At 36.3% G+C, this 11,350-nt stretch overlaps 4 protein-coding genes across 4 annotated transcripts; 3 read left to right on the forward strand and 1 right to left on the reverse strand.

Annotated features, from left to right (window-relative positions):
* The first annotated feature begins 46 nt into the window (after window positions 1-46).
* Window positions 47-796, forward strand: LOC145897328 (pyridoxine-5'-phosphate oxidase-like). Its single transcript, XM_082985567.1, has one exon. It carries the CDS (start codon window positions 104-106, stop codon window positions 791-793), a length of 690 nt encoding a protein of 229 aa, XP_082841693.1. The 5' UTR covers window positions 47-103; the 3' UTR covers window positions 794-796.
* A 536-nt stretch (window positions 797-1,332) lies between these two features.
* LOC145897325 (sphingosine-1-phosphate phosphatase 2-like) lies at window positions 1,333-3,774 on the forward strand. The gene is made up of 5 exons (XM_082985565.1): window positions 1,333-1,660; window positions 1,890-2,039; window positions 2,105-2,194; window positions 2,279-2,519; window positions 3,122-3,774. The coding sequence occupies exons 1-5, from the start codon at window positions 1,337-1,339 to the stop codon at window positions 3,445-3,447; spliced, it is 1,131 nt and encodes a 376-aa protein (XP_082841691.1). The 5' UTR covers window positions 1,333-1,336; the 3' UTR covers window positions 3,448-3,774.
* A 637-nt stretch (window positions 3,775-4,411) lies between these two features.
* On the forward strand, window positions 4,412-5,384 carry LOC145897326 (pyridoxine/pyridoxamine 5'-phosphate oxidase-like). The gene has a single exon (XM_082985566.1). The coding sequence runs from the start codon at window positions 4,662-4,664 to the stop codon at window positions 5,382-5,384; it is 723 nt and encodes a 240-aa protein (XP_082841692.1). The 5' UTR covers window positions 4,412-4,661.
* Window positions 5,385-5,415: 31 nt separating this feature from the next.
* On the reverse strand, window positions 5,416-11,131 carry LOC145897324 (uncharacterized). Its single transcript, XM_082985564.1, has 15 exons — window positions 10,621-11,131; window positions 10,361-10,510; window positions 10,111-10,304; window positions 9,677-9,860; window positions 9,285-9,452; window positions 8,981-9,213; window positions 7,810-8,899; window positions 7,608-7,745; window positions 7,366-7,545; window positions 7,028-7,190; window positions 6,856-6,964; window positions 6,533-6,750; window positions 6,102-6,355; window positions 5,885-5,944; window positions 5,416-5,823 (listed from the first exon to the last, which is right to left on the reverse strand). The coding sequence occupies exons 1-15, from the start codon at window positions 11,095-11,097 to the stop codon at window positions 5,749-5,751; spliced, it is 3,693 nt and encodes a 1,230-aa protein (XP_082841690.1). The 5' UTR covers window positions 11,098-11,131; the 3' UTR covers window positions 5,416-5,748.
* Window positions 11,132-11,350: the final 219 nt, after the last annotated feature.

Below are 11,350 nucleotides of genomic sequence, written 5' to 3' on the forward strand. Positions count from 1 at the left end.
GCTTATAGTGCTGACGTCATGCTTTATCATGCACGTTACAGGAGCGCACTATCAGCATACAACAACCCCTTTTGTGACCAAAGACTAAGCTATTTTTGCGATAATGGCTGAGGTAAATCTATCAGATCTAAGAAAGCCATATAGAGAGGGAAATTTTTTGAATGAAGATCAACTGGAAACCAAAGATCCATTACAACTATTTGGGTTATGGTTTGAAGAAGCAAGGAAAACTGAAAGTATTAAAGAGCCCAATGCAATGACTGTTGCAACAGTAAATAACGAAGGAAAACCAACTGCCCGTATGGTACTGTTAAAAGATTTTGGTCCAGACGGTTTCAAATTTTACACAAACTACAGAAGTGCTAAGGGGCAAGATTTACAAAATATACCCTTTGCAGCATTGGTGTTGTATTGGGGTGATCTTTGCAGATCAGTCAGAATTGAAGGTGTTGTGCAAAAAGTGTCTGAGAATGACAGTAAGGAATACTTCCAAAAAAGACCTCGGGCTAGTCAAATAGCTGCACATGTCAGTCATCATCAAAGCAGTAGAGTGGAAAATCGAAAGGTATTGGATGATGCTGCTGCTGGCTATGAATTAAAGTTTGCAGACATAGAAATACCCAAGCCTGATTATTGGGGTGGATTTGTTGTAATACCAGACAAGTTTGAATTTTGGCAAGGCCAGAGTTCCCGTATGAGTGATCGAATCGTGTTTGTTAGGAAATCTGCTGAAAGTGAAAAAGAATGGAATTCTGGTGAAAATGGATGGGTTTATCAAAGACTTCAGCCTTAAGGAAAGTTAATTTAAATTGTCTTTTATGCAAAAGTACAAACACACCAGATTGAAAAGTGTATAGTTTGTGCGGAGGATTTTTTTTCAGCAAACATTGATTGTGAGTGTTTTTTGTATGTTATTGCATTAGTTAAATGTTTTTGTGGGGATTATTGGTTCATTTTTGCAAAGTGCGAGTATATATCCTCCGCACAACATTTTTTCAATCTGGCAAACACATAGCTTAGTAAAGGAATCTGGGTGTGGTATTGGATGTTTTCTATTTATATTTATTTAATTTCTTTGCCTATATACTTGTTTTGCATTTAAATGTGTTTATTTGTGTAAAAATATAAACTTTGTTAATATGGTATCAGTTTATTTAAGCACTGATAAATTAATGTTGCCGAGTGGACCAATGTTCAAAATGTGTTGTAACCATGATGCATTTTGTTCATACATATTTTTATTTGAAATTTAAATTGTGCAAGTTGCTTTTCAATGCAATTGTCATCAGTTGCTTTCAGATGAGCTAAATAGGCACCAGGGAATAAAGTTTCACAGATGGAGATTATTAAACTTTTGGCTGGTCCAATGCCAGTAGCAAGATTTCAGCATTTGTGTGGAGTAAGATGGTTAAAACCAGACAAGAGTCGGATATTGTATCCCCAGGAGCAACCAAGCTCATCAAGACAAGAAGAAAAGCGTCCTGCACATAAAATTATGAACAGGACATTACTGTGGTTAGCTTTAGGTGGATCAGAGCTTGCTGGAGAACCATTTTACTATGTTTTTTTCCCAGCATGTGCATGGCTCTTTGAAGTACGTGTTGCAAGGAGGAGTTTACTAATGCTGGCTTCTGTTATGTATGTTGGACAAAGTCTTAAGGTCTGATGTAATCAATTTTATATAATTGTTTTACTCTATTTACATAAAAAAGTTTAAAATAATTCATATGCCCTATTTTGTCATAAAATTTAATGGTTTTTTATTGACTTCTATTTGTCCAATTTTGCTGTGTCGATTCATTGTTTTCGTGTTGCTGACTAAATTGACTGATATTAAACTTAATGTGACTTATTTGCTTGTGACTTAATTGTGTAAACTTTTTTATCAGGATTTTTTAAAAGGGCCAAGGCCTCTTTCACCTCCTGTGATTCGTTTGGATGAAGCGTATGAAACAGAATATGGTATGCCATCCACGCACACAATGTGTGCTGTTACAGTCCCATTTACACTCCTTTTGTTCATGTCAAACGTGTATGACGTAAGTTTGTAAAGATGGTTTGGGTTTTTACCGATTTAAAAAAAAAATATTTTATTGTATTGTAGATTCCAATATACAAAGGAGTCATGTTTGGAATTGCTTGGTCTTCAGTTGTGATGCTAAGCAGAATTTATCTAGGAATGCATAGTCTTATGGTAAGTGCAAACGTATCTCAAAAGGCATGTGTGAATTGTGAAGGTTTCCTAAGGCCATAGTTTGTAGCAATGCTTTGTGTTTAGGATATTTTGGCTGGTGCACTTCTGTCAGGGGCTCTTATCAAGTTATTATATCCATTTGTTGCCTGGTTTGAGGACCTGCAATTCGAGACCTGTTCTCCATGGAGTGCTATTCTTGGGATAGGTGCTTTATTTTTGTCATGGACTGTATTTCAGTTTGATTCTGCAATTGATGCCAAAACAGGAAAGTCAAATTGGAACACTGCTCGTGGGGACACAGCAGAAATTCTGGGTTGGTGTGCAGGTTGGTAACCTTATCAATGTTTTTCATAAGGAACATGTCAGTAGTAATAATCTATGCATGATAACAAAAAGGTTGAAAACTACACACATGTTTAATATGTTATTACCTGTTGACAAGGTCTCTGAATTTATATCAGAAAAATACTGTGGCTTCCATATTGTAAGCAATGGGTAAGATTTCTACAACACACTCATTTATAAAAAAAATCTTACACATGATTTGTGTACAATAAAATACATGTTGTCATTAGTTATTTCCTGTGGCACTCTGCTTTAACAAACTTTGCAATCATGTACTGTATACAAGCATAAATTGTATACAGTGTTACAAATAAACTTCAGTAGCTTTTCACTACAGGATCAGCCTGGCTTTTTATCAGGAATATAAATATTTCACCCCATGGACATCTTCAGTTCCTTACAGTAAACACAATAAAATAATTTAAAAAAAGTCTGAAAAACAACAACAGTAAGAATGGGCTAAAAAAGCTACTGCTTTTTTGTGTTACATTAATTTTGTATATGATGCACAGCATATAGAAAGTCCACTGTTTGTAGTAATGTCAACATTACAAAACAATTATATTTATTTTTTTATTCCAGGTTTTCTTACTGGTTCATGCAAAGTCTTACAACCAATAACCGCATCATATTATCCACAACATTTCCTACCTTTAGCAATGAATAGTCCACTTCTTCGATGCTTGCTGCGTTTTTCAGCTGGAGCTATTATTTTAGGACCCGTTACTATAGTACTACGAAAATTATTGCTAAAGATATTTGCTCATTTTGGCCAATCTGCAAGCATGTCAGAAGCTAAAAAAGAGACATATGTGGAGTTGCCATATAAATTTATCACCACTTACGTATCTAGCTTTTTAAGTACATCAATAATTCCAGTAATTTTACACAAATATAATGTATGGTAGTTTTCTCTATTGATTAATTGTGAATTTTTATTGTGATTATTTCCAAATTTATGCAAACCTTATTCTTTATGTGTGTTTGTTGCTAGTTTTCTTGAAGTGACATGAAGCATGTTGAATGAAATAATTTATATGTTTTCATGGTCATATTTTATTCCCAAAAGATTAATTTGTATTGTGGAAATTTTCCTGTGTTTTTGTTTTACGTGCATATTGTGTGATGATGAATGTCAGAAGTGTTCTTCTTTTTCAGATATCGTGATAATACATACCTCTATTTTAATGTTAATTATTAATTGATTACACTGTATGATGGATGCTGGTTCAAAACATGTTATTCAAGAGTCACATCAGAAAAAATGTTTTCCAGAAATAAGAAATCCAATTATTCTGTTTGAAACATGGTATGAACTTGGTCTGAAAAAATCTAAGGCTTCCTTTACAATGATTTTGGCCACAGCCAATGAATACGGAAGGCCCACAGCCAGGATAATGGAGCTTTTGGCAGAGATGGTTTTAAGTTTAGCACTAATCAAAGAAGTGTAAAGGCACAGGATATTGCTGGGAATCCATTTGCTGCAATGGTATTCCACTGGGCCGATTTAGGGTACATTGTTCACGTTGAAGGCTCTGTACATATGTTATCAGAGAAAGAAAGCAACAAACTCTTTGAAAAATTTCCTCGTGAAGTTCAACTAATTGCAGTGGCAAGTGCCAATCGAAGCTCATGGCAAGATAACGCTGACCGCCTTGCAAGCCAAGCAAATGCGATAGATAAAACATACCAAAATGTGAATGTTGAGCGGCCAAGTTATTGGGTCAGTTACACTGTAATCCCTACAAGAATGGAATTTCACAGTTTATCTCAACCAAATGACAACTTGGTTTTTGTCAAAGAGGATAAAGGGACATGGTTTGAAGGAGAGGACGGTTGGGTATGGACAAAAATTCTTACTTGATTTTGTATTTTCTAATTTCACAATATCTTTCTTGTGGTGAGTTTAGCATTGATCTTAACGTAGTTATTTCAAGTTTTGTGTTGATTGTCCTAAATATTGTACACAAAGTTCCAGTTTTTATGTACTGTTTTGATTCTATTATTATTTTTAATATTTATTACACAAATATGTATTAATGCCACCGTAACAATTGCATGCAAAATGAGTTTTGTTTATTCAGGGTGCAATATTTATCCTTTTGTTTAAAGGAGAAAACATATGTTGAACAAATTTATTTACACTGCAAGTTTTGCCCGAATGGCAGTACCAAATATACACATATGTAACTTGCGGAAAACCTTCAACCATCAAGCAATTTTGTCGGAGGATTCTTTGGAAAGTAAAGATGCTATTGCACTGTTTGGGGAGTGGTATGGTATAGCTACCAAAGCAAATATTAAAGAACCAAATGCCATGTCACTTGCAACAGTTAATGAAAAGGGTCGACCAACAGCAAGAATGGTGATATTAAGAAGCTTTGGGGAAGATGGATTCACCTTTCATACAAACTATAGAAGTAGCAAGGCCAAAGACATTGAAAAAAACCCTTTCGCAGCCCTTGTCCTGTACTGGGTTGATTTGTGTCGATCAGTGAGAATTGAAGGTCCAGTGAAAAAACTTTCAACAGATGAAAGTGACAAAGAATTCAACAAGAGGCCCAGATCAACCAAGATAATTGCAGCAGCCAGTGCATATCAGAGCTCGCCAGTCTGCAGCTATGATGAACTGGAATCAATGGCTAAAACATATGAACAAGAACATGAAGGTAAAGAGATACATAGGCCTGAATACTGGGGTGGGTACAAGGTCATCCCAGAGCGCATGGAGTTTTGGCAAGGTCAGGCCAACAGATTGAGTGACAGAATAGTCTTTACTAAGACAACTGGTAATGGTTGGAAGGAAGGTGAAAATGGATGGACTTATCAACGTCTTCTGCCCTGAATTGGAAATCATACCTGAAGGCGCTTTGTCACACATTTCTGTACAACTAGTGTATTTGGCTTCTCCAACGCCATTTTCTGGCAATGTTGCAGGACAAAAAACACCAAACCACTAAACATCTTTAAAAACATATGTACAATTAACAGACTTTCTGTTAATGCTAGTGATTTAGGCAGGTGATAGAAGATGGCCTTCGAACATTTCTGTAATATGTTATTTTGTTGCAATCATACAATAAAAAGACAAAATTCATCACAAAATGAGGTGCCGTTTTTCACATGTCTTGGTCAGTAAAGCATCCTTTCCTCATTAAGAATAAATGCTTGTGCATGCATTTAATAAAAATTGAGATCATTTTCCACTATCAGGTTTGACCAAGCTCGTCCAATAAGGCATCGGCGGCAGGAGTTTCTCCTATAGGAGCAGTGGTTGTCAGCACCTAATAATTACAAACAGTTGGTTAATTTACTGTACAGATTGAAGGGCACTTGAAAGGGTACCTGGGTGGCTGCCTCTGCTCCTTCCTCTGTACTTGTCATGTATACATTTCCATCTTCACCCTTTGTATATAAAAAAATGCATTATACATTTTTAAAATAAAATATTCTATCCTGTTTTTGTTGTTGTAAATAATGTTAAGTGAGCATTTACAATTTCAGTGAAACCAATACACTTTAAATATGATTTAGCTGAAATGTTTGGTTTCTGGCAGCTAACCTGTACAAAAGTGGCCCCAGGTTGTCCAATAATGTACCCATCATCAGTTTGGATCAGCGTGTACCCTTCAGGAAGCTCCACATATTGGCCATCACCAATCGATACAAGTTGTTTTCCTTCCTCAGCTGCAATGACTGCTGACCCATCCTCTGTTACTACCTGAGCTGCCTGACTATCACCCACTTGTTGCTGTGTGATAAGGTCTGGGTTGAGATCCACATTGGCAACAGAGGTGATCTCACTGCTTTGTGAGGCTAGACAACAGAAAAGGATCAGATGAGTTACACAAGAGAAAGTGTATGTTAATTTATATTTCATACACACAAAAAAAACATAGCAGTTACATAATTTTAAGTTTCTGCCATCACAGATTGAACAGTGCGAAACATTAGAAATGCCTCAATGTTACAGACATAAAATTTGAAGCTTACCTAGTGTAACATTTTCAGTGGCAAGAGCAGTTGCAGAGGAATCAGCAACAGGAGCAGGATCCTTGCTCATTACCAACTGTGACTGATACCTTCCAACTAATTGCATTCGGGCCTGTTCTTGTAAAGTGCTGTGGGCAGTGCCAGTTGAAGAACCAAGCAGGTAGCTAGGTTTCCTTACTTGATAGGATGATTTCTTCCAACTATTTGTGTGCAGATTTCTGTAAAATGAAAATCATGAATTTGTTTTCAAATCCAAAACAAATTGTAAAATATACAAAAAATACATAAAACAAGATTGGTTAATTGCACAAACAGGTGCATACCCAGGTAAACGACCAAAACTACGCTGGTTTGGTTGGTCAGGAGTGGTGCTGTCTGGCTCAGGGTGGCGACTGTACTTATGTTGAAACTGTCGTCTCTTGTTTCTTTGATCTTTACTCAAGAACCAAGCATTTCAGAAAATCATTATCACACTTTTTTGACAAGGTTTGTTACTTTTTTCAGCAAGATCAGGTAGCTTTAGTCTGTGGACAGGTGCTTCCATCTTACAGTTCATTCGGAAAGAATTTGCAGCAATCATCTGGGCAGTGCTCTTTTGGTTAATACCGCCAATGTGGGCATCAATGCTGCTGCCAATTATGTGTATGCTTTCAGCAGCCTGTAATGTTTTGGTCAAGAAAATGTGTTTTAGTAATAACTATGCATGCTTTAACACAAAACAAAGCTTCATAATCATTGGAAAATTTGGTGGTTAAACCTAAAACTTATATACGAAGTAAGAACAACATAGCAGTATGTATTTTAGATGCAAACAAATATACTAGGGTAATCACCTTCTTGTTATATATGGGCATAAGAATGACTTTGTCCATTCTCCTGTCACCCCCTACTTTATTAGCTCTTCTCAAAAGTGTGTTGTATCGCACAGATTCTTTTTCAATGGCAGAATGAAGAACTTCAAGTTGTTTGTATAACGATGCGAACTTCACTTTTTCTGTGGACATTTGGCCTGCCTAAATTTTTAGATTTTGTGTTAGTCAACTTTTCTTTTCCAAATTCCACATTTTTGTCTTACTTTATGCAAGAAAAAGTCCCCAATAGATATGGCATCAAGTGCACGGGGAATGGCTACACTCCTAATCTCATCAATAGTACATTGCTGTAGAAGTTTACGAAGCCTGTATTTGTTGTCCACATCTCCCTCCTCTTCCACCTGGAATACAAAAATATGCCAATTAAACTATTTTTGCATCACTCAACAAACGTGCCACACTCACAAAATCTTTTAATTGGGGTTTTTGTTCACTTTCTTTTGTATCTGACGATTGTTCTTCTTTTTCTGGATCTTCTTGAGCAATGTCAAGTTTTCTAGCAAGTATATCTGAAGGTGTTTCACCATCTGAAGAGATTTTTCTTCCCACTGAGACATCATTTTCAGTCTTCTCTGTATTCGCAACATCATTTTCATCTTTTTCTTTCATTGTTTCAATTTCCTCTTTCGTTGTTTCGTTATCTTCTTTCGTTGTTTCAATTTCCTCTTTCGTTGTTTCGGTATCTTCTTTCGTTGTTTCAATTTCTTCTTTCGTTGTTTCAATTTCTTCTTTTGTTGTTTCGGTATCTTCTTTCGTTGTTTCAGTTTCTTCTTTAATTGTTTCCGTTTTTTCTTCAGCTTTCTCATCACTTGTTTTTTCAGAATCAACATCACCGATGTTTTCTTCTTCAGATTTAGTTTCTGGAGGGGTTTCTTTGGTTTCATCATTTTCAGTTTGTATAGTTTCCATGTTTTCTTCACTTAATATTTCCTGTGTCTTTTCTTCATCAGAAGTTTTTGCTTCAGTTAAGGAAACATCCATTTTCTCTGGCTCATCAATTTTAGCATTCTCCTTTTCATCATTTTTTTCACTAGTTTCTTCTGTCTGGTCTTTCGGCTCTGCAATGATGGTTTCTTTAATTTCTTCAGTTTTGGAACTTTCACCACCATCTTGCGTTGTTTGTTCTGGTGTATCCTTCAACCTGATTGTTTCAGCCAACTCTTTGTCTGATGGTGACATAATTACCATGGGTTCCGTTTTTTTATGCTCAGGACTGGCCATAATTGGTTCAGTTTCTATTGCATTAGTTTCTGTGTCATCCATTGAAGATGTAGTAGGTGGGGTAGTGACAACAGTATCTTCTGGTCTGATTTTCCTAGGCCTTCCCCTTCCCCTCTTTTTACCTGGTGTACCTGGTGTTCCTGGTGTAATAATCTCAGGTTTGGTGATCTTTGGAATCACTGGTTTTGGTGGTGAAGCAACATAATCTTCATCTGGTGATGTATCATCTGTGACATTCCGACGCTTTGTCAATCGGGCAATGTCCAAACTATACCTGAAAATACAAAAATCATAAACCAAGTTATTCACAATCTGAAATGTTTTTATACAACTTTTATCATGTGCGTAAAACTACCTGGATGGTTTTCGTATTCTTCCAGATCGTGATTTTCGTTCCTGCATGGCAGCAGCAAGAATCTCAGCTTCCTCTCTCTCCTTTTGTTCCTCTCTGAGACGTTGCTGTTCAGCCAACAACCTCTCATCTTCTTCATTTTCATCCACATCAGAATTAGGTTTGCTTAAGATTGGCCCTTCCTCCATCATCATCTCGTTAATAGGAGTTTCCTCTTGTATTTTAAATTCTGGGTCCTGTTTAATATTGCAATTTTTATGATGTACAACCAATGGCTAAAGACAATGGTTTCTTTCATGAAACGAACCTTGAGCTCTGAATGCTCCACCTCTTTTTCTTCCCATTCCTTTACAAGCTCCTCTAGGCTGTGTTCTGGGGGCAAATCATGCTTAGCAGTGAGCACAAGGTTGTAGTTTGGATTCAATTCCATGTTTGCCAGTATATCATGTGTCACTTGTTTGACATGAATTTTTACCTGTGGTGAAGTTTCATGCATGTCAGCTTTTTAAAACTGTTTTTAGAAAGCAGTTTTTGAACAAAGTAGTGAATTAATACCTAAGCTAGACTACTACATATGTTATAAAGGCACTATTTCGACACTATGTGGTTATATTTCATGCTAGTTACTCACATTTTTTAGCATTTACTTTCAAAATGTCTTCTTTGCACCAAAGTACCACAAAAGTACATTTTTCTTACCATGTGTGGAGCATTAGGGTTATTGAGCTTTGTCAAAGCATCCGTTAGTAATATTTGAGCTGGAATTGCAGGTGGCTTCTGCTTGTTTCCAAGGCCAGTTGTTATGGCATGGGGATCTGGAATTAACCTTGGTCTCCCAGGTCCTCTTTTCTTCATGCCAATATTGGGTGTATACCGAGCATATCTACAGAACATGTGCACTAAAATTCAAACACTTGCAACAAGTAGGCTGCATTGTTAATGATCCAAAAACTTAAAGTAACATTGTGAAAGTAGTTTCCATGTGCTTAATGTTAAATTTAACTTTGATATATACATATAAGTAATTCAATTTAACATTGTTACAAAATGGAGCATTTTTGTAACAAACCAAATTCATAATAACTAATATGCTAGTTACCTATGGTGAAAGCTAAAAATGAATAAATGATTACTTGGATATGCTCCCTCTTGGCTTGTTATCTGTATAATCTTTGTCAAAGTCTTCATCAAAGTTATAAATGGAATCATCCCCACCATGATCACTGCTGATTTTACGTTTTGTTCCCTGTTGCTTAGATAAACAACTAAAAAGATTTTTAGGAGGTTTCGTAAAGCTTTTTCCAGTTGGAATGTGGCGAAAAACAACCTGCAAAAGAAATATAACTTTAAAAACTATAGTAAGAGATTGTGCATATGCATTACCTTGATGTTGGGATTAGATTGCAATGCTTGCAGTTGAGTTGGGGTTATTTGAGATTGGTGGATTTGTACCATCTTAGTTCCGTCATTGGCTACTTTGAGATTTTGGGAAGAGAAAGTGAGTCCAGGGACACCAAGACTAAATGTTCCAGACTGCACAAATTAACTAAATTTTATGATCTTGTACTTAGATATTGACACAATTTCTTATGTGAACATAAACAATGGATATGTTTATTGTTGCAAATACAGTTCAAATTCACCTTCGGTTTAGCCTTTGCTGTATTTATTCTTTGCTCTTCAACCGAGGCAGACTCCATATCTTGAATTTCATCAACAGGTAGTGAAACATTTTTTTCAGAGGATTCACTAGGTACCACACAATCAGGATCATCCAAAATGTCAGATTCTTGCATCAGCTGTTCAGTTGCATTGTCTTCAATCTCTTTTTCTGCTTGTATTGTATCTTCTTTTGGCTGTGTTTCCACCTGGGAATGTTCCGAAGCTGCTGCATCTTCAGATTTTGGTGCTTCATTTTCTGCAGAAGGACTTGACTCAGTCACTGCTTGGATGGAATCTTGTTGGATGTTTTCTTCACCAGAATCTACTTGTGTGTTTATTTCCTGAATGGCATCTTCTTGGGTGGTATTTTCACCAGATTCCTCTTGTTGGCTCATTTCCTTGGTGTTGCTTTCACCTGAATCCTCAATTTGAGGGCTCTGTTGACCTGAATCATCCATTTTTTGTTTACCTAGATAAAAATTATTTTGAAACTAGTCTGGAAAGTATTGATAATAAACTTTCAGTGTTTCAAATACAATACACTTCCAAACTCGTGTAGGAAACACTTAAAACCCACTTTCTCATTATGTAGAATTATTTCACTACATGTGGCCAAACACAGGTCTTGCTAGACATGTCGATAATCTTAGGGCTGCAGCTGCTATGCAAATAACTTCTCACCACAAACAGAGACAAAACAGGTTAAACTTG

The sequence above is a fragment of the Ascidia mentula genome, chromosome 4, assembly GCF_947561715.1.
Source record: "Ascidia mentula chromosome 4, kaAscMent1.1, whole genome shotgun sequence".
NCBI lineage: Eukaryota > Metazoa > Chordata > Ascidiacea > Phlebobranchia > Ascidiidae > Ascidia > Ascidia mentula.

What these genes read in the sequence shown, in the direction of transcription:
- LOC145897328 (XM_082985567.1), top strand. Translation starts at nt 104, where the DNA reads ATGGCTGAGGTAAATCTATCAGATCTAAGAAAGCCATATAGAGAGGGA.
- LOC145897325 (XM_082985565.1), top strand. Translation starts at nt 1,337, where the DNA reads ATGGAGATTATTAAACTTTTGGCTGGTCCAATGCCAGTAGCAAGATTT. An exon ending in ATGTTGGACAAAGTCTTAAG is followed by an intron (nt 1,661 to 1,889) that starts GTCTGATGTAAT and finishes CTTTTTTATCAG; the next exon opens with GATTTTTTAAAAGGGCCAAG. An exon ending in AATTCTGGGTTGGTGTGCAG is followed by an intron (nt 2,520 to 3,121) that starts GTTGGTAACCTT and finishes TTTTTATTCCAG; the next exon opens with GTTTTCTTACTGGTTCATGC.
- LOC145897326 (XM_082985566.1), top strand. Translation starts at nt 4,662, where the DNA reads ATGTTGAACAAATTTATTTACACTGCAAGTTTTGCCCGAATGGCAGTA.
- LOC145897324 (XM_082985564.1), bottom strand. Translation starts at nt 11,097, where the DNA reads ATGGATGATTCAGGTCAACAGAGCCCTCAAATTGAGGATTCAGGTGAA. An exon ending in AACCCCAATTAAAAGATTTT is followed by an intron (nt 7,746 to 7,809) that starts GTGAGTGTGGCA and finishes TTTGTATTCCAG; the next exon opens with GTGGAAGAGGAGGGAGATGT. An exon ending in ACCTGATCTTGCTGAAAAAA is followed by an intron (nt 6,965 to 7,027) that starts GTAACAAACCTT and finishes TCTTGAGTAAAG; the next exon opens with ATCAAAGAAACAAGAGACGA.